Source organism: Ruditapes philippinarum, unplaced genomic scaffold (genome assembly GCF_026571515.1).
Source record: "Ruditapes philippinarum isolate M1 unplaced genomic scaffold, ASM2657151v2 ctg816_1_1_1_1, whole genome shotgun sequence".
In the NCBI taxonomy this organism is placed as follows: Eukaryota; Metazoa; Mollusca; class Bivalvia; order Venerida; family Veneridae; genus Ruditapes; species Ruditapes philippinarum.
In genome coordinates this window covers 115,378-138,469 of record NW_026866215.1, presented here as the reverse complement: position 1 = coordinate 138,469, position 23,092 = coordinate 115,378, and the positions used below count along the sequence as shown (strand labels likewise).

Below are 23,092 nucleotides of genomic sequence, written 5' to 3'. Positions count from 1 at the left end.
ATTATCTTTACACTCTAAACATCATAAAAATAAACATTATAATGTTACAGTTAAAGTCATATTGGTGACTTATAAAGAACCCATTTATGAATAGGATGAGATGTGTACTGCAAGAAAACATAACTATTAAAAAAACTAGGTCAAAAAATATTTTAGAACACAACACATCAGATTTGAGCATATCTGTGTTATAGACAGGACTGATTTTGAGAATTTTGCCCTCTATAAGATACTAGAGACATTTTGTAATACAAGTCGGTTCTTGGTACATTTATCCTATTTAAGGTATGCTGAATCCGACAAAGGTGGATACAAAACTGAAAAAATTTGATCTTGACCATTGAAACAATTATTTCTTATTCTTTAACAATTACAATGAATTACTCCACTTTTAACCAGCGATTGACTGAATAACATTATTTTAACATGGGCGATCATGATTAAGGGACTTCTGATTACTGTCTATTGCCTTATTTTATTGCTGTAGCATGTGCAATGGTTATCATTTCCTTAAGAAAGAGAAGGCAATAGTACTTGTAAACTGCTTGACAGCCTGTCTAGGAATTATGCAGTGGCTTACTGTGCCCTGATGAATTCCAATAAGCATTCTGCCGTGATCCGAAGGGTTATGTTACTTTACCAAAATACAAAAAAATAACAGATGAAAAGTCGGCGGCAAACTTTACTCATGTAAAAAACTATCAGTTTAAAGATGAATGTACATTATAGCAATAACAAAAATTCCGTGAAAACGTAAAATAATTACTTTTAAATGTTTTATGTACCTTAAATTATGCTATTACTTTTTTCATTGTTTGTCTCATTCAACCAGGTCATATTGAAAGCCAGCCTGACAATTCAACTGATGACCTATCATCTGATAAAGAACACAAACAGCAAATTCAGAAAAAGTTTAGTTCGTCTGATCCTGATGAAGGTAAACATTATCTTTATAATCTAAACATCATATTGCAAAATAAACATCATATTGTTACAGTAAAAGTCGTATTGGTGACTTATGAAGATTTTTGTTATGAATAGGATGTGATGTGTATTGCGAGAAAACATAAATATCAATCACTTGGGTCAAAAAATATTTTAGAACACAACACATCAGATTTGAGCATATCTGTGTTATAGAAAGGAGTGATTTTGAGATTTACTCCCTCTATAAGATACTAGAGACATTTTGTAGTACAAGTCGTTTCTTGGTATATTTATCCTATTTAAGGTATGCTAAAACCGACAAACGTGGATACAAAAATGAAAAAATTCGATCTTGACCATTGAAACAATTATTTCTTATTCTTTAACAATTACAATGAATTACTCCACTTTTATCCAGCGATTGACTGAATAACATTATTTTTACATGGGCAATCATGATTTAGGGACTTCTGATTACTGTCTTTTGCCTCATTTTATTGCTGTAGCATGTGCAATGGTTATCATTTCCTTGCGAAAGAGAAGACAATAGTACGTGTACACTGCTTGACAGCCTGTCTAGGAATGATGCAGTGGCTTACTGTGCCCTGGTGAATTCCAATAAGCATTCTGCCGTGATCCGAAGGGTTATGTTCCTTCAACAAAATACAAATAATAACAGATGAAAAGTCGGCGGCAAACTTTACTCATGTAAAATACTATCAGTTTAAAGATGAATGTACAAGATAGCAATAACAAATATTCCGTGAAAACGTAAAATAATTACTTTTAAATGTTTTATGTACCTTAAATTATGCTATTACTTTTTTCTTTGTTTTTTTTTTTCATTCAACCAGGTCATATTGAAAGCCAGCCTGACAATTCAACTGATGACCTATCATCTGATAAAGAACACAAACAGCAAATTCAGAAAAAGTTTAGTTGGTCTGATCCTGATGAAGGTAAACATTATCTTTATAATCTAAACATCATATTGTAAAATGAACATCATATTGGTACAATAAAGGTCATAGTGGTGACTTATGAAGATATTTTTATGAATAGGATGTGATGTGTATTGCAAGAAAACATAAATATCAATCACATAGGTCAAAAAATATTTTAGAACACAACACATCAGATTTTAGCATATCTGTGTTATAGACAGGACTGATTTAAAGAATTTTGCCCTCTATAAGATACTAGAGACATTTTGTAGTACAAGTCGTTTCTTGGTATATTTATCCTATTTAAGGTATGTTGAGTCCGACACAGGTGGATACAAAACTATAAAAATTTGATCTTGACCATTGAAACAATTATTTCTTATTCTTTCACAATTACAATGAATTACTCCACTTTTAACCAGCGATTGACTGAATAACATTTTTTTACATGGGCAATCATGATTTAGGGACTTCTGATTACTGTCTATTGCCTCATTTTATTGCTGTAGCATGTGCAATGGTTATCATGTCCTTAAGAAAGACAAGGCAATAGTACTTGTAAACTGCTTGACAGCCTGTCTAGGAATGATGCAGTGGCTTACTGTGCCCTGGTGAATTCCAATTAGTATTCTGTCGTGATCCGAAGGGTTATGTACCTTCACCAAAATACAAAAAAGAACAGATGAAAAGTCGGCGGCAAACTTTACTCATGTAAAATACTATCAGTTTCAAGATGAATGTACATGATAGCAATAACAAAAAATCCGTGAAAACGTAAAATAATTACTTTTTAATGTTTTATGTACCTTAAATTATGCTATAACATTTTTCATTGTTTTTCTCATTCAACCAGGTCGTATTGAAAGCCAGTCTGACAATTCAACTGATGACCTATCATCTGATAAAGAACACAAACAGCAAATTCAGAAAAAGTTTAGTTGGTCTGATCCTGATGAAGGTAAACAATATCTTTATAATCTTAACATCATATTTTAAAATAAACATCATATTGTTACAGTGAAGGTCATATTTGTCACTTATGAAGATTTTTTTATGAAAAGGATGTGATGTGTATTGCAAGAAAACGTAAATATTAATCACTTAGGTCAAAAAATATTTTAGAACACAACACATCAGATTTGAGCATATCTGTGTTATAGAAAGGAGTGATTTTGAGAATTTTTCCCTTTATAAGATACTTGAGACATTTAGTAGTACAAGTCGCTTCTTGGTATATTTATCCTATTTATTTAGGTATGCTGAATCCGACAAAGACGGATACAAAACTGAAAAAAATTGATCTTGATCATTGAAACAATTATTTCTTATTCTTTAACAATTACAATATATTACTCCACTTTTAACCAGCGATTGACTGAATAACATTATTTTTACATGGGAAATCATGATTTAGGGACTTCTGATTACTGTCCATTGCCTCATTTTATTGCTGTAGCTGTGTGCTGTGCCCTGGTAAATTCCAATAAGCATTCTGCCGTGATCCGAAGGGTTATGTACCTTCACCAAAATACAAAAAAGAACAGATGAAAAGTCGGCGGCAAACTTTACTCATGTAAAATACTATCAGTTTAAAGATGAATGTACATTATAGCAATAACAAATATTCCGTGAAAACGTAAAATAATTACTTTTTAATGTTTTATGTACCTTAAATTATGCTATAACTTTTTTCATTGTTTGTCTCATTCAACCAGGTCATATTGAAAGCCAGCCTGACAATTCAACTTATGACTTATCATCTGATAAAGAACACAAACAGCAAGTTCAGAAAAAGTTTAGTTGGTCTTATCCTGATGAAGGTAAACAATATCTTTATAATATTAACATCATATTGTAAAATAAACATCATATTGTTACAGTGAAGGTCATATTTGTGACTTATGAAGAATTTTTAATGAATAAGATGTGATGTGTATCGCAAGAAAACATAAATATTAATCACTTAGGTCAAAAAATATTTTAGAACACAACACATCAGATTTGAGCATATCTGTGTTATAGAAAGGAGTGATTTTGAGAATTTTTCCCTTTATAAGATACTAGAGACATTTAGTAGTACAAGTCGCTTCTTGGTATATTTATCCTATTTATTAAGGTATGCTGAATCCGACAAAGACGGATACAAAACTGAAAAAAATTGATCTTGACCATTGAAACAATTATTTCTTATTCTTTAACAATTACAATATATTACTCCACTTTTAACCAGCGATTGACTGAATAACATTTTTTTTACATGGGAAATCATGATTTAGGGACTTCTGATTACTGTCCATTGCCTCATTTTATTGCTGTAGCTGTGTGCTGTGCCCTGGTGAATTCCAATAAGCATTCTGCCGTGATCCGAAGGGTTATGTACATTCACCAAAATACAAAACAGAACAGATGAAAATTCGGCGGCAAACTTTATTCATGTAAAAAACTATCAGTTTAAAGATGAATGTAAATGATAGCAATAACAAAAATTTCATGAAAACGTAAAATAATTACTTTTTAATGTTTTATGTACTTTAAATTATGCTATAACGGTTTTCTTTTTTTTTCTAATTCAACCAGGACATATTGAAAGCCAGCCTGACAATTCAACTGATGACCTATCATCTGATAAAGAACACAAACAACAAATTCAGAAAAAGTTTAGTTCGTCTGAGCCTGATGAAGGTAAACATTATCTTTATAATCTAAACATCATATTGTAAAATAAACATCATATTGTTACAGTAAAGGTCATATTGGTGACTTATGAAGAATTGTTTATGAATAGGATGTGATGTGTACTGCAAGAAAACATAATTATTAATTACCTAGGTCCAAAAAATATTTTAGAACACAACACATCAGATTTTTGCATATCTATGTTATAGACAGGACTGAGTTTAAGAATGTTGCCCTCTATAAAATGCAAGAGGAATTTTGTACTATGGTATCTTGGTATATTTTACCTATTTAAGGTATGCTAAATCTGACAAAGTTGGATATCAAACTGAAAAAGTTGATCTTGACCATTGAAGCAATAATCTCTTATTTTTTAACAATTACAATGAAACACTCTACTTTTTACAAGCGATTGAGTGAATAACATTATTTTTACATGGTCAATTATGATTTGATGACTACAGATTACTTTCTATTGCCTCATTTCATTTTACTGCTCTTGCATGTACAATGGTAATCATTTCCTTGCGAAAGAGAAGGCAATTGTACTTGTAAACTGCTTGACAGCATGTCCAAGAATGATGCAGTGTCTTACTGTGCCCTTGTGAATTCCAATAAGCATATTGTCGTGATCCGGACGGTTATCTACCAATATCAAAATACAAAAAAAACAGATGAAAAATCGGCCGAAAACTTTATTCATGTAATCATGGTAATAATCATGAATACTAGTGTAAAACATGTAATTTAGGTAAATATATTCAAGGTTAAGGTCACTTAAAATGATATTTTAGGTCACTAAAGATGAAATATAGAGATTTTGTCCAGAGCATGTCTCCTACACATATGGAGGGATTCAAATGAACCATCATACAAAATATCACCACTGGAAGAAGCAGTGTCATGCATATGAACTAGGTCTCCAGGTTAATGGTCAAGGTCACACTAAGTGGTCATTGAAAAACGCTTGTCCTGAGCAAAATTTCTGCATGCATAAAGGGATTCTATCAAAACTTCGCACCAATGTTTACCATTGCAAGAGGAGGCGTCGCTTGCAAAATTTAGGTCCTTGCGGCCAAGAGGTTATGGTCCAAATTCAAATAAAAGTATGAAAATGTGTATTTGGACCATTTAGTCATCATTTATTGAGGGATTGAAACACAAATGGTCATTAATCATAACTACAACTAAAGTGCGAAAACATGTAAATTTAGGTTTAATATATGCAAAGTCACTAGGGACGATAAGATATTCAAATACTTTTCTAGAAAATGCCCAAACATTTCTCCTACATGCATATCTGTAATGCCCACATCTTCTAAGTGCTTTTGATAATGTAAAGAAATTGCGAATTGTATTAGAAGTTTCTTTTCATATAAAGTATCATACATTTTATTTGCAAGTCTGTATTTTTCTCTCATTCTAACAATCTATTAATATCAATTTTCTTTGATGAAAAAGATGAGTTTGTATTATTTAAGGTCGAGATCAAATTGGCATTATACTAAGCACGAAGTTCGTCTAAACGTAAAGTAATTTCTGTTATTATATACTTTTAGTTATGCTTTAACTTTTATCATTGTTTGACCCATCAATAAGGTTATATTAAAAGCCAACCTGATGATCAATCTTCTGACAAAGAACACAGAAAGCAAATTCAGAGAAAAATAAGGTCGTCTGATTATGATAAAGGTAAACATTATCTTTACACTCTAAACATCATAAAAATAAACATTATAATGTTACAGTTAAAGTCATATTGGTGACTTATAAAGACCCCATTTTTGAAAAGGATGTGATGTGTACTGCAAGAAAATAGTAGGTCAATTTAAATTTTTCAGAACACAACACATCAGATTTCCTGGGTTAATAGTTCACCTCTATGATAGTATACAATTTATAGATAATTTTCTATATTGCACATCAATCAACCTTTACCGATATTGCTTCGGTTTGTGTTAAATTCATTTCCGATGGTTGAAAAATTCACAATTTTACCATTTGCATTTTGCTGACGCCTGGTCTAAGTTTAATGATTTTTATGTTTTGTTTTGTTTCCTCGTTCAGTAAATATCCGTCTAAAACGCTTGATTTCAATGCATGCTCAAATACAAATAGCATGCATAGTTCCTATATCAAATGAAAATTTTAATAGATGGCACTTAATAGTTCATGAGTCGTTTATGAATATTCCTCATTAGTATATTCAAATTTCATTCATTGTTAATGGTGAAAGCATAATTACAATTTATATACGTATATAACTTTCAAAGGCCACAGGCTGTTAGATGATGTCATAGTCATGTTATTGAGTGAACTTGACAGTATGAGCAGAAGGACAGATATTTGATTTAACAGGACTCGAGGTCATTGCCCTTTTATTGTTGTTGTTCAATAGGGAGTAAATAGCTCTTTATGCTATTCTTCATTGAACTAGTCTTCTAGTTTACTGTTGTTTATGAAGCATGAGCAAACGGACGGACAGTTCAAATTTTTAAATACTATGGATAAAACCGAATAAATTATACCCATCACATGAATAATATACCATATATATTATATATTTTACAATATATACTAGTATATAAATACATGTAATATATTTACAACAGAGCCATGTAGCTGAATGTTCAAGTCCTTTTTGTCTTTAGATGTCATAGTAATCTAAAAATATTTTCAAAGTATTCTAAATGGGATAATCATGTTTTAAATACTATAAAACTGTGTTTTTTCTCATTTTATCGATATTTTTGTGTCTAATTAGCTTAATAAAATAGTATTAAACAAAATTTCAATATTGCTTACCTATAGGTTTATCAATCATAATTTCTTCGAGACATTTAATGTTGTGACGTTTTACTGCAAATAAAAATAGACATTTGTCATACGTTAATATTATCCCCCGCCTTCTCAAAGAAAAAAGGGGGATATAGAAAAAGACTCCGTCCGTCTGTCAATGCCTCTATCCGTCCGTCACACTTTCGTGTCTGGTCCATAATTTTGTCAAAGGTATTCGAAATAACTTGACACAAGTGTTTCTTATAATAAGACGATGTGTCATGCGCAACAACCAAACCCCTAATTCCAGGGTCAAGGTTGCACATGCTCATTCAAGGTCAACATTGTCTATTTGAGGGTATTGCGATTCCGGTCCATAACTTTCTTACTTTTGAAGGGATTTTGTAAATATATGCCACAATAATTCACAATAACGAGACAGTGTGTCATGCGCAACAACCGGTCACCTGCACTTGAAGGTTAAATATCAACATAGTCTGTTATGAAGTATATTTTGTGTCCGGTCCATATCTTTTTCATAGATCAAAGGATTTTGAAAATACTTGGCACAAATAGTAACTGATATAAGACAATGTGTCATATGCAACACCTGCATCCCTAGCTGCAATGTCAAGGTCACACCTAGAGGTAAAATATTAACATAGTCTGTAATAGGGTATATTTTGTGTCCGATCAAGAACTTCTTCACAAATTAAAGGGATTATGAAATAACTTGGCACAAATAGTCACAATAATAAGACGATATGTCAAGTACAACACCTGCACCCCTACCTCCAAAAAAAAGGCCACACTAAGAGTGTAAGTACGTAGCAATAAAAGTAAATTCTAAATTCCGATATCAGATTGCTTTTCTTCTTAACCACCGATTTTCCCTGACGTAGTAAGATAAGTTTCTTACATAAATGAAAAAGCCCCTGACGGGATTCGGATCCAAAGCGGAGAAGGGCAAATGGTTTGAAGTCCATGACCATTACCACTTGACAAAACCATGGAGGCCCCAACTGTAATCAACTACTGTTGTAATGTCCAATAATATACAAACGTGTTTTATTAAATGATGCATGCTTTTAATTTCCATGTCTGTTTCTATTATTTCCTATTATGTATCATTAAAGTACTTTATCCAGTCCGTGTTATGGCCTGTGCACTGTCCTGTTATTATTGAGGTCCTGCTTGTCCTGTGTTGCTGTCGTGTGAGGGTCGCATTTATTGAACTCCGCCCTTCCTTGATGATCTTCTTTTAAAGTTTTACATTATATTTAAAACAGAACAAAATAGTGTAATATTCAAGTCATTTAAATACACCCGTTTGAAAACTGATCATATTATAGTTTCTCCACTGGCAGGCGGCCGGTCGGGCGGTAGGCTGGCGGCTGGTCAGGCTTCGGCCAGGCCGGGCGGGTGGGACCAATAGCATATTTACTACATGCATGGAGAAATTGTAAAGCCGTGTTTCGCACATAAACTAGGTCTCTTGGTCGAAGGTCAAGGTCAAACGTAGATGTAATTGTAAAACTCTTGTCCGCACTAAAACATTAACATGCATAGAGGGATTTCAGATTAAGGTTAATACATGCAAGGTCAAGGTTACAAGAACTGATAGTCGAGGTCACTCAAGATAATAAGATATATAGATATTTTCTCCTACACATATGAAGGGATTTTAATGACATTTCATACAAATGTTCGACACTATAAAAAGAAGTATCATGCACATGAACTAGATCTCTAGGTTTAATGTCGAGATCACACTTAGAGGTCGTTGAAACATTTTGCCTGAGCAAAATTTCTACATGCATAGAGGGATTTCATTATGACTTCGCGCAAATGTTAACCATTGTAAGGCAAAATTAAGGTTCCTGCGTCCAAAGTCAAGGTCACACATATGGGTCAAATTTCGGATAAACTAGGAAAGCGTTTATTCGGACCATTTTACTCATCATTTATTGATTGGTGAAAACACAAATGGTCATAATCATGACTACTAGTGTAAAACATATAAATTAGGCAAATATAATTAATATATTCAAGGTCAAGGTCACGTAAAATGATATTTTAAGTCACTCAAGATGACAAAATATAGAGATATTATAATAGGATGTGATGTGTACTGCAAGAAAAAATAGTAATCACCTAGATCAATTTAAACTTTTCAGAACACAACACGACAGATTTACTGGGTTAATAGTTCACATCTGTGATAGTATACAATTTATAGATAATTGTTCATATTGCACGTCAAACAACCTTTGTCGATATGGCACAGATAATGTTGAATTCATTTTCGGATTGTTGGAAAATTCACATTTTTACCATTTGCATTTTGCTTACGCCTGGTCTACGTTTAATGACTTTTTCTGTTTCGTTTCCTTGTTCAGTAAATATCCGTGTCTATAACACTTTGCTCAAAACAGCATGTAAAGTTCCTATATTAAATGAAAATTACAATAGATGGCAATAAATAGTTCATGAGTCGTTCATGGATATTCCTCATTAGTATATTCAAATTTCATTCAAAGTGTTGTTAATGGTGAAAACATAATTACAATTTAAAAACGTATATAACTTTCTAAGACTACAGACTGTAAGATTATGTCTTAGTCATGTTATCGACACAAATTGACAGTATGAGCAGAAGGACTGATATTTGTTTTAACAGGACTCGAGGTCATTGCCTTTTTAGTGTTGTTGTTGAATAGGGAGTTATGCTGTTCTTCATTGAACAAGTCTTTTAATTTACTTTTGTTAATGAAGCATGAGCAAACGGAAGGAGAGTTCAATTTTAAATAAATATGTAAAAAACCAAATTAATTATACCCATCACATCAAAAATATACATGTACCAAATATATTATATATTTTACAATATATATATAATATATTTACTACAGAGCAATGTAGCTGAGTGTTCAAGTCCTTTTTGTCTTTTAGATATCATAGTAGTCTGGAAATATTTTCAATGTATTCTAAATGCGATGACCATGTCTTAAATAATATTAAGGAACTATGTTTTTTCCTCATTTTAAAGACATTTTTATGTCGTATTAGCTTCTTTTTAATCAAATATTATTAAACAAAATTTCATACCTATAGTCTAATCAATCATAATTTCTTCGGAACATTTAATGTTGTAACGTTTTATTGCAAATAAAGGCAGACATACGTCATAGGTTAATTTTGTCCCCGCCTTCTCGAAGAAAAAAGGGGATATAAAAAAACTCCGTCCGTCTGTCAATGCCTCTATCCGTCGGTCCGTCACACTTTCATGTCTGGTCCATCACTTTGTCATTTATCAAAGGAATTCGAAATAACTTGGCAAAAGTGTTTGATACAATAAAACGATGTGTCATGCGCAACAATCATACGCCTACCTCCAGGGTCAAGGTCGCACTTGCTCATTCAAGGTCAACATTTTCTATTTGAGGGTATATAATCGTGTCGGTCCATAACCTATTTATCTTTGTAGGGATTTTGTAAATACTTGCCACAATTTATCAAAATAATGAGACGATGTGTCATGTGCAACAACCGGTCACCTACCTCTAAGGTCAAGGTCACACTTTGAGGTCAAAGATCAACATAGTCATTTATAGGGTATATATTTTGTGTCACGTCAGTAAGTTTTTCATAGATCAAAGGATTTTAAAATACTTGGCACAAATAGTCACTATAATAAAACAATGTATCATGCGCAACACCTGCATCCCTGCCTCCAAAGTCAAGGTCACACTCAGAGGTCAAAAACTAATAGAGTCTGTAATATGGTATATTTTGTGTCCGATCTAGAACTTCTTCATAGTTCAAGGGATTTTGAAATAACTTGGCACAAATAGTCGCAATAATAAGACGATATTTCAGGCGCAAAACATTGGTCCCTACCTCCAAGGTCAATGTCACACTTAGAGGTTCAAAGATTTACATAGTCTGTTATATGGTATATTTTGTGTCCAGTCCATAACTTTTTCACAGATCAAGATATTTTTAAAATACTTTGCACAAATAATCACAATGATAAGACGATATGATAGGCGAAAACATGGCTTCCTACCTCCAAGGTCACACTAAGAGGTCAAAGATTAACATAGTCTGTTATAGGGTATATTTCGTGTCCGATCTATAACTTCTTCATAAATCAAGGGATTTTGAAAATACGTGGCACAAATAGTAACAATAATAAGACGACATGTCATGCTTAACACCTGCACACCTACCTCCAAATTCAAGGTCACATTTGGAGGTCAAAGCATAGCATTATAGATTTCTTAATTCCGTGTTTCATTTTATTTCTTTAATAATTTCATTGTTGCATTTGCAGATCTTGCATTGATCATAATTTTTTACTATATGTCCTGAGATCTTAACCTCAATCTTTTGAAATAACACAATTTTATGCTTCATATGAAACTTCCCTGAGGCGGGGGACGTTTGTGACTCTGTTACAAATTATTGTTGAAATAAGTCTTGATTTGTTTAAATTTACTACCGATGACAGATGTATCAAAAGTGCATGGCATCAGTAAAGAGGAAGAGGTTAATTGGGTAAAATCAGTACTTGCACTCAAGATCACAGCAGACGACGCTATGACATATTTAGCGAGGTCAACTTTCAAACAATTTTTCAACAGTTTGAATTCAAATGAGAAAATGAGCCTTGAAACTTTGCTAGATATCGCTCAAAATCGAATCAAAGGCTTCGCATTAACACGAGTGAAAGATCATCGTGTATGGGTGGTAGACTTACCAGAGTGTAAGTCTTTGTTGGAGAAGCTTGTAGCAGCTCATTTGGAACCAGAATATATTGGATGGGAAAATATTAGAGATACTAATGTGGAAAGGTACTGGAAGATCGCAAAGCTTTACATGCCACACGGAAACAAGGATAGCACTTGTCCAGAGGATGCAGACATGATTGCAATATTTCATATGTTGAGAAACTTCAAAGTGAAAGATTTTGCTGAGGAAAGGAAAGAAATAGTTGAGGTTTTATCTATTTTTTGTTGTTTATCTTATTATTCTTCTAAATATTTTTTTAAGTGGCATCTTTTCTATTTCATTTAAGAGGATTGTTATATTATTCGTTCTGAGTTATCTTAGATCTTTAGTTATTCAAAATATGTATATCTTTTGAAAAGTCACACTCTTTTTTGTGATCAAAACATGATAAGACTGATAATAATTTAAGTTGATTTTTCATCATTTTAAATAAAATTTTAAATAAAGAGCTTCCATTAAAAGGAATACATTTTGAAAATATTTTACTTTTTATACACATATTCTAGTCAAAAACAAATAACAGTACTGTTACGGAACAGTTGTACTGTAAAATGTTATATATATATCAATCTTGTTTTAATTACAGATGATTTGTCACGTGAACTATTTATTACGTACTCCCAACAACAAAGTTTCTGAAAGGAAAATGTTTTCAATACTCGAGAATATTTACCAATTCATGAAGAGTACTGAGTTGAGTGAAGGTGTCAGATCAATGGCAAAGGATAAACTTGAAAAGGTGTCGATTCATGTTGTTACTTTTTAATGTTGTTGTTTTCTTTTCATATTTATCTATTTAGATTCTCTTATTCACAAAATGCTCAGAACCGGGCTTCAGCGATCGACAAATGTCCGGTGTCTACAATTCTTGGTGTGGCATACATTATAATCAACGATATTTTTGAATAACATCCCCTCCTAACCATAAAGTCTAACTTTACATGAAAGATGTTATTCGACAGTGAGATAAATCAATAAATAAGCAGTTCCATTATAATATAGAAATAAATCACAGCATATGACTATCAACATATGCCCTTTATAAAGCTATACGCTGAAGGCTTTAAATTTGTTATGTAGTAGTCCTTAATGAAATTATATCAATATCAATTTCCGCCTGGTGTCTAAAATGATCCATTCCGAAGGTATACTTTTCTTGTCTAGATTTATATGACATGTGTATTATCGAAACATTATTTTGAGGAAGACAGAACTTTCAAAATGATTTTATATTAAGCATAACCTGATAGTAATAAGTTCACTTCAAACGTATTATAATCATAACTCAGATCAATATCAACCACGTCCTGGGAGGCATTAATTTGGACAATAAAAACGTTTATTAATGAATAATTTGCCTCTAAAATTATCATGTCCTAAACAGAGGTGCTCTTAGGGAAGGGGTGTACTCTTTACAACGATATGTGTAGGAAACATTTAAACATATCTAAAAGATAATTAACTATTACCTGGACCTAACCTAATATTTCATTCCTATCCCCTGTAATTACTACGCGCAGACGAAGTTATATATAATGTTCAGTTTAAAATATAATATATACAATGTGAGGGGATATATATGCGTCACAAACATTTTGCGAATGTTAAAAAGAGCACATTTTGTGTGTGGAAATATTTGCGAAAATATGATTTCTTGAATTTAAAACTGTTTTTTTCCTGATCATATTAATAAAGCAGGTTCATGTCAAGAATATGCCGTTATTGTAATCGCTCTATTCAGTTGTTCAATACTTGATTATTTATATAATTGTTTGAAAAACACATTGTTAGTTTGATCAAGGACCTGATTACTCATTTCTTTGTTTATTTTGAAACATTCTTTTAAAAAAAATAAAAAAAAAAATAAATAAACGTAACGTCAATTTTTTTCTGAAGAAGACTAAACGTCGAAAGCTTAAGAAAAGCGTTTGTTTTTATTGAACTGATTATATATTGAAACATTCTTTTGTAATATGATAAACATAATTATAGTGTTGTTATTATTTAATGAAAACATTTGTGATTTGTTAAAAACCAAGGTTAAACAAACTAGCAGCAAAAATTGGAGAAAAAAATCATCTCAGAACCTGAACCATCAAACTTTTTTCATGTAAGATGCTGTACATAATGATACAAGAATGTTTGCCTAGACAGAAATATTTTTGCGTGAACAAATGTTCGCAAAAATCGCAAATATTTCCACGTCTCAAAATTTTCCACTTAAACAGTAGTATGTTCGCTTAGCTAAATGCGAAGATAATCTTAGGAGTCACTGGTCCGATCCTAGATTGAGGCGTAATTTCTCCTTGACAATTTATTTCTGGCTTTGAAAGTAATGGTCGTTTGTATCTCACCACTGACTCGGAAATGATAAATAATTGTTGGCCGGTCAATTACGGAGAAATTAGTTATTACAGGTTTGTTATCCAAAAGACACTAGTTAGGCAAATCGACCGCCGAAATATGCCAAAACGTGTTAAAAACGTCGGGGAAAGAACACATTATGTAAGTGTAGCTTTTAAATGAAATCGGCTTTGTTTCCTCTTTCGTTTCTTTAAACCATAGTTTAGAGCTTAGACTAGGTGGTATATAGATATGCTTAGTAAGTGCTTTTCTAAGCGGATCATTCCGCGGTTTCAGTCTATGGGAGTACGGATCCAAGACATATCGACAATAATGTCCTAAAATCCTCTGAAATTGCAACATGGTGACCTATTTATTTTTCATCAAGTTATTCAATAAATGCGACTTAATATTTGTTATTTACTTCTTGTCTATTTTATATGCGGTATACATGACTAAGTTGTGCAAGGAAGGCCAATGACACAAAATCAACAATGTTCAATGACCCTTTAAATAAGGTTTATTTGAGTATGTTCACAAGGAAACGAGAACAGTGCAACAACCCGCAAACCCCCTAAACATGTTCTCATTTTTGGTAAAACAACGTGATGTAGATACACCGCCTCCGTGGTCGAGATGTTAGAGTCGATGACTTCTAATCTAGTTATCTCTCTGGCGTGGGTTCGATCCCCGGGAGATGCTTTTGTAGTTTAGCGCAAAGGTAGTCTTGTACTGTTGTTACTCTCCAGGAACGATGTTTAGGAAACTACCCGCCTATATGACTGAAATACTGTTGGGAAAAGGCGTAAAATGAAACAAACAAACGTGATGTAGATAGCAAATGATCCCAGGTATGCGGTATCTCAGACAGAATCAATTAAATACAATTGTTTTATTTAACATCTCATCAGGAAAAAGATCGGCATCACTAAAGTTGTCACAAGTAAAAAAAATGTCATAAAACGGATATATTAGTTGTCATGTTTTGTTTAATATGGTTTGAATAAAATAATGTTTCTAAATATGATATTTATCAGGTTCAACTCATATCGAATTGCGACGAATGGTACAAGAGAATTCTACGTGAACAAAAATCAGATCGTGCATTTGAACGGGACAGAACTAATCAATTTTTAAACATCACGGAAAAGCTACTAGTCGAATTTACAAACAAAACAAGATTTACCATTGCACGAGCATATAATGAACCTTTGTCGGATAAAACTAAAGACGCAACAGCAGTAAGCGATATTGAAGCAATAGGAGGACCGTCAAGTTTATTATATGGTTCGACATTAGGTGCAACTAGTGGTGGAACATCGTTTGTTTGGAAAAGTATGACGGATATTCCATTTGAACATTTTTTTGTTATTGTAACATAAGGATATCTTGAAAGTTAAAAAATACAAATACTGCCCAGTTAATTAAATAGGTAGAGCATTGGACTCTGAATCGGGCGGCCCGGGTTCTATTCACGGACGGTGCGCCTCATTTTTGTTATGATTTTTTCAGGAAACCCTTTCTACGGTCATTCGTACTGTACATTTGCTCTGGCAGGTAAAAAAGTATTCTCCTTGCAAAAGAAAATACTCTAGTACTTGTTAACTGCTTGTTAACTGCAGTCGGTCCATAAACAATTCGGTGGCTGAACTGTGGTGTCCAGAGAGTAAGCCTCCACCACTACTGCCACAAAAATATGAAAAAGTTATAAAAGGAAAATCGGCTCCTATGAAAAACTTAGAAAACATGTAAAACTGATAAAAGTAAATGTACATGATAGCAATAATCTGTCAAAAATCAATTTCGTAAGAACGTTAATGCTTTGATACAATATATTCAACTTTGATACAATATATGCAGTTTTGCTATAACTTTTATCATTGTTTGTCATTTTATTAGAAAGCACTGTAAACCCGCCTAGCAAATCATCTGACGAAGAACACAAAAAGTCGACGCAGAGAAGGTTCCTTTCTCCTGATTCTGATGAAGGTATACATTATATTTACAAGCCAAACACATTATTAAGATAATCATTTTTTACATAAGTTGACTTAAACAATAATGAGAGAATTTCGTTGACTAATATACATATAGAATTATTTACATAATTAGATGTTAATAGATGTACATGCACTGCAAATACGTAATTATAAAAAGTAAATTCTAAATTCAGAAATCAGAACGCTTCTCTTCGAAATTTTTCACAACTGAATTTCCTTGAAGTAGTAGTAAGGTAAATGAAAAAAGCCCCTGACGGGACTCAGATCCACAGCCGAGAAGGACAAGTGGTTTGAAGTCCATGACCATTACCATCCGACAAAACAATGGACAAAACCATGGACGCCCCAACTGTAATCAGCTACACTTGAAATTCCAAATTATATACAAATGTGTTTTATTAAATGCTTTTAATTTCCTTGTCTGTTTCTATTATTACCTATCGTGTATCATTGAAGTACTTTATCCAGTCCGTGCTTTGCCCTGTGCTCTGTCCTGTTTTTGTTTTGGGGTCCTGCTGGTCCTTTGTTGCTTGATCATGTGAGGGTCGCGTTCATTGAAAGTCGCCCTTCCTTGATGATCTTGTTTTTCATATTTTACAATATATTTACAACAGAACAAAAAATGTAATGTTCAAGTCATTTATATACGCCCGTTTGAAAAACGTATCGAATGAAAGTTTTCATTCTGGCGGGCAGCCGGTCGGGCTGGCGGGCGGGCGAGCAGCTAGACTAGGCGGATGGCGACCCATTTTTGTCCCCAGCATATTTCCTTCATGCATGGAGGAATTGTAAAGGCGTGTCGCGCGCATAAACAAGGATTCTAGGTCAAATGTCAAGGTCACATTTCGATGTCAATGTAAAACGCTTGTCCAGAACAAAACATCTACATGCATAGAGGGATTTCAAATTTAGGTTTATATATGCAAGGTCAACGTTATTAGAACTGATAGGCAAGGTCACTAAAGATAATAAAAAACATAGAGATTTTGTTCAGAGCACATGTCCTACACATATCAAGGGCTTTTAATGACACTTCATACAAATCTTCACCACTATTGAAAGAAGTGTCATGCGCATTAACTAGGTCTCTAGATTAACAGTCAAGGTCACACCTAGAGGTCATTAAAACATGTTCGTAGCAAAACTTCTACATGCATAGAGGGGTTTTCTTATAACTTCGCACAAATGTTTGCCATTGTAAGGGGAGGCGTCGCGGGCCAAATTAATGTCCTTGCAGCCAAGGTCAAGGTCAAAGTTCAAATAAAAGTATGAAAATGTGTATTTGGACCATTAAGTCATCATTTATTGAGGGATTGAAACGCAAATGGTCATTATCAAAACTACTGGTGCGAAACATGTCATTTAGGTTAATATATGCAAAGTCAATGTCACTAGAGATGACAAATTGCATGTAGTGATGTTTTTATGCAAATAAATATACTATCAATTACAGATTTATTAGAAGTTCATGGCATCAGTAAAGAGGAAGAGGTAAATTGGGTAAAATCAGTACTTGCACTCAAGATCACAGCAGACGACGCTATGACATATTTAGCGAGGTCAATTTTCAAACAGTTTTTCGACAGTTTGAATTTTAATGAGAAAATGAACCTTGACAATTTGCTGGATATCGCTCAAAATCGACACAAAGACTACAAATTAACACGAGGGAAATATAATCGTGTATGGGTGGTAAACTCACCAGAATGTAGGTCTTTGTTGGCGAAGCTTGTTTCAGCTCATTGGGATCCAGCATATATTGAATGGGAAAATATTGGAGATGTTCATATGGACAGCTACTGGAAGATCGCAAAACTATACATGCCAAAAGGAAACAAGGATAGCACTTGTCCAGAAGAAACAAACATGCTTGCAATATTTCATTTGTTGAGAAATTTCAAAGTGAAAGATTTTGTTGAGGAGAGGATAGAAATAGATCAGGTTTTATTATTTTTTATTGTTTATCTATTTCTTCTCTCTCAAATTGAAAAAGTGTCACTTTTATATTTTATTTAAGAGCATTGTAACATTATTCTTTCTGATATTTTTGTTGTTTAGTTATTCAAATTATGGATATCTTTTTAAGGTTAAACATTATGTTTATGATCAAAAGTTGTTTGGTTTTAAGTTTTAATTCAAGTTTATATTCCATCACTTTTATAATATTTTAAATAAGATGTTTGTATTAAAAGCAATGAGTTTGAAAAAATAGTTTGTACTAGTCAAAGACAAAGAACAGCTGGGAAACAGTTGTACAGTAAACTGAAATATATACATTGTTTATTAATGGCTTGTTTGAATTACAGATGATTCGTCACAGCAACTTTTTAATATTTCTTTCTCAAGAAAACAGAATATCGGAAAAGAAAATGACTGAAATTTTCAAGAATATAAATAAATTCCTGGAGAGTAAAAAATTGAGTGACGAAATCAAATCGAAGACAAAGGATAGACTTGAAAAGGTACCGATACATGTTGTTGATTTTTTTCCCTTAAAAACAAAACCCTAGATGTTTTGATTCACAAAATGCTTATTACCGCGCATTAGGGATCGCAAGATGCCCGGCGTCCGCCATTTGTGGTGCGTCGTACGTTATTGTCAACATTATCTTTAAAAACATCCCCTCTTAATCGCAGAGTATAACTTTAACCTAATTTTACAATAACTGTTACAACTGTCCTTTATTTACTGCAACGCTGATATTTATCATGAAGCACTCCTTAATTAACCTCTACAAAAGTTATTCCATGGCGTCAGAAATGATACTATTTCATGGTATATTTTTTTATATCGACTGATATTGAAAACTGTTTATTAAATCTTCTTTATTCGAGGAATTAATGTTACAAAGTGATTTGGTAAAAAGCAGAACTTTGTAATTCTTAATAACTAAAATAGTTTAAATAATTATGCCACATATTAATATCAGCTACGCCCTTGGAAACATTAATAAGGACGAGACCGTTTGTTTTGTTGTTTGTTTTAGTTTATTTTCATATAGTCTTTCCGCTTAGCTCAATGGGACGAGTATCGAATAAGTACTTCAGGTGTGGTTCCGAACCTGGGTTGGGAGTTATGTTTCCTTGACAAATGATCTCGGACATTAAAAATAATGGTTATTTGTGTCTTACTGCTGACTTAGAATTTTAATCATAGACAACTAATGGTCGGCCACGAACGATGAAATTACATATATTAAGTTATCATTAAAAGCCGGGGAACTTATCGCCGATATATGACCAAACGTATTAATCACGGCGTAAAAAAAGGAAACATATATGTACGCATGGCTTTTAAATAAAAACGCATGTGTTTCTTCTCTTTTTTCATCAAATTGTATAGAACGTTAAAGATTAAGTGGGATTTAGTTATGCTTATTAATTTGGGATTGAACAAAGCTTGCAATACTCTCCTGTCCATCGGTCGAAAATTTCGTTATAGCTCACTTTCTTTCGTGTGAAGTAACGCGTGTTTTCACTGAGTTGCAAAGGGAGCGTTGGCTTGCAACCGCTCAATAATGTTAAAAAAACATATATATATAAAGTAATTGTAAAAGAAACCACAAGATAAATAGGAGAGATATTAATGATGTTGCCTAGTTAACCTTTGCTGAAATAAGTCACGTTTTGAACAAGAAATTTAAGAAAATGTGATCTCTTATAAGCCTCAAAACAAATAAATTATATGCAAGTTGAAGACCCGGTTTATTGATGAGGTATAATAATTGAACAGTGCAACATCCCCCACAATACCTCAAACTCTCATTTTCGTTAAAACTGTGGTGTAGATAGCAATTGATGTCGGGTTAGCAAATAGTTGCCTACTCTGGACGCTTTTATATTTAGCTAAGTAATTATCAATTTAAAACAAGTGCTTTGTTTAATAACTCAACTTGTCAAGAATTATCCCAGATCGCCAAAGACGTATAACATTTTTAAAGTAATTAATTGTGTGCACGAATGGCAACACCTAAGTTTCACAAGTAAATGAAATATATGTACCATTTAAGGGTGAGATACTTTCTTCTTGTGTTCTGTTTTATATAGGTTAAATAAAATATTAACATAAATATGATATTTGGCAGGTTCAACTCATGTCGAATATCGGCACATGGACATGGATCTGGTACAAGACAGTCCTACCAAAACAAAGAAAACGTCTTGCAGTAACACTGGACAGAACTGAGCAATTCTTGAATATCACTCAATGGCTACTATTGGTACTTAAATTAGAAAGAAGACATGCCATGATAAGAGAAAAGTATCACCATGTGTGGTATATGTTTCTTTATGCATTAGTAGGAGCGCTTACTGGTTTAGTAATTGGTTGTGTATCAGGTGCCACTATTGGAGCATTACTACGGTTTTTCGAATGGTTATAGGACTGCAGCTCTACTGCTCACACATTTTGATTTACGTACACAATTTTACACGAGACAATATTCGGAACATGTTCACTATATACAGTGAAAAATCAATACTAAATAATTACAATAACAATTCCGTTTATTTTCAAATGACAAGGGGTAAGAAGCCAGGCGTACGCTAACAATACAATATTTATTAAATGACGTTCTTGACGTTGATATGTATCAATTGAAACGTATCTTTTTCTACTAAAAACAGTATATATAAACTCGACTAAACAATAATTATTGCAAATCCCAGCATTAACTAATTATAATTCTTAATCAAAATTTACAAACCTGACATGAAAAAAATAATGCAAGACATTCTAAAGCTACCATCCTACACATACATGTCTTATCCGACGAAAAAAATATCTTCTTAAAGCTTAAGCAAATTTTATCATGCTTTGATTTTAAACCGTTGCAATGCTTTATTTTGTTAATATTGATTTAAATTATAAAATTACCCGTCAATAGGTTGCAAGTAGATCCTTTGGATTCAAGTAGAACATGTGTGCGCTTGGTAAAGTTTTGTTACCCTGCAATCGACTGCTGCACAATATATCATAGAGAATTATTTCGATAAAAAGAGACAAAAATTTGAAGAACATATCTTGGTATTCCTGTTTTTAAGTGGGATGTCCTACTCGCTACATGTTAACAGGTGTGATGATACGGGTAAAAATGTACCTCGTGAAAACTGCATTTTAACTTCTATGCAAAATTATTTACTGTAAACGATATGTTGATGCTTAAGACTCGTTTTGTGTGGTAAAGTAACTTTAATTGATGATTTAAGTTTCAAATGTTTTTCACTTCATGGTTTTCCATTTTTACTTAAAAGAAGTAATCTTTTTAAGACACCGTCTTCTTTTCTTTTAGACACTTTCTTTGTAAAATAATCGGTAAACGGCAGACTTTGTCGGCTTGTCGGCAAACCGGCTATAAATAGTGTTTCGAAATTGTTGTATATATATCAAAATGTTATATAAATGTTTTATTTGGCAATATTGACCAGAGACATTTGAATATTCAATGACCGTTTGTCGTTAATTGTCGGATTCCAAAGTTAATTTTACGATTTTTAAATTATGTCATAACGGTATATATGTTTATGTATAACCTAAGTTACCGACACAACTAGCCCCTGGGATAAGACGTTACGAGTTTCTTGTTTCATATTAAAGGCCGTAGTTTTGAATTTTAATGGAACATCATTTCTTTGTTGTTTTTTTTGTGTTTTTGTTTTTGTTTTTTATTTGAGAAACCTTTTTGTATGCCAATCACCCATGCACAACTGTACAACTGTACAAATTGAAGATTACATTTTTATCTTTATATCAAATTATTTAGAGATAAAGAAATCCGAAAGAAAGGTACTTTTTTGAGGATACACACTTTCAATTTCGTTATTACTAGGCCATCGGGACGTTAGTATACTATGAAGTAGGGAGAACATTTATACCATTACAAATCAATAAGTAAAACGTTATAAATTACGGAAACTAGCAAAAATGTTTCTGGAAATGAATGAGATTCATATCAATATTGCCAAACAATTATGTAACCATTTTTATTAAAGACATTTTAAAGCTGTATTGCGTGTGTAAATATAATTTACTTGTTACTAGATTCCCGTAACTGTTGCAATGTACTTCAAATATTTTCTGTTTCATTGGATAAGACAATTTTACACTGCACCTGTACCTGTAATACTTAGATAATACACATATTGCTTTCTGATGCTGTCAATACATGTTAAACACGCACTGACACCTCACGCACACACCCCATCCCTATCCGTTCTTTAATTTTAGAGTTATGCTGTAAGTTGTATCTACTTTTTCAGCTTTTTATCATTGACAAAACTATATTGCTTTCATTGTGATAGATAAAACACGTTTTTGAAAAATCATGTAATGGTTGTCAGCAATAATAAATGTTTTAAATGGAAATATGGATTTATTATTATTATTATCATTATTATATTTTGAATATTTAAAAGAATGTTGAAACGGACAGACAATATATACCAAATATATAAAAAGACAGCCCCTCAGCTATAATAAAAAATTTTGAAGTGATTGTTCATATTACAATAATTTAGCACTTTTGGAGCATTATTGAGAAAATGTTGTAAAAAAATGTAAACAGGTATGAATGGAGAAAAGTGGACACGTTATATTTCTCTGTGTATGTAAATAACAGTAATAACAAGATG

At 32.6% G+C, this 23,092-nt stretch overlaps 1 protein-coding gene across 2 annotated transcripts; it reads left to right on the top strand.

The window, feature by feature from the left end:
- Window positions 1–6,125: 6,125 nt before the first annotated feature.
- Window positions 6,126–22,883, top strand: LOC132731748 (uncharacterized). Of its 2 annotated transcripts, XM_060717999.1 has the most exons (8): window positions 6,126–6,239; window positions 11,839–12,326; window positions 12,706–12,858; window positions 15,500–15,797; window positions 16,362–16,451; window positions 17,916–18,403; window positions 18,769–18,924; window positions 20,548–22,881. In XM_060717999.1, exons 2-8 carry the CDS (start codon window positions 11,928–11,930, stop codon window positions 20,842–20,844), a joined length of 1,881 nt encoding a protein of 626 aa, XP_060573982.1. In that variant the 5' UTR covers window positions 6,126–6,239; window positions 11,839–11,927; the 3' UTR covers window positions 20,845–22,881. The 2 variants fall into 2 exon arrangements, with proteins under 2 accessions (XP_060573982.1, XP_060573981.1); XM_060717998.1 differs by lacking the exon at window positions 6,126–6,239 and having other exon boundaries at window positions 10,512–12,326; window positions 20,548–22,883.
- Window positions 22,884–23,092: the final 209 nt, after the last annotated feature.

Coding starts and splice junctions, on each gene's coding strand:
- LOC132731748 (XM_060717998.1), top strand. CDS start 11,832: ATGACAGATGTATCAAAAGTGCATGGCATCAGTAAAGAGGAAGAGGTT. Junction 12,859..15,499: donor CAAAGGATAAACTTGAAAAG/GTGTCGATTCAT, acceptor GATATTTATCAG/GTTCAACTCATATCGAATTG. Junction 15,798..16,361: donor AACATCGTTTGTTTGGAAAA/GTATGACGGATA, acceptor TCATTTTATTAG/AAAGCACTGTAAACCCGCCT.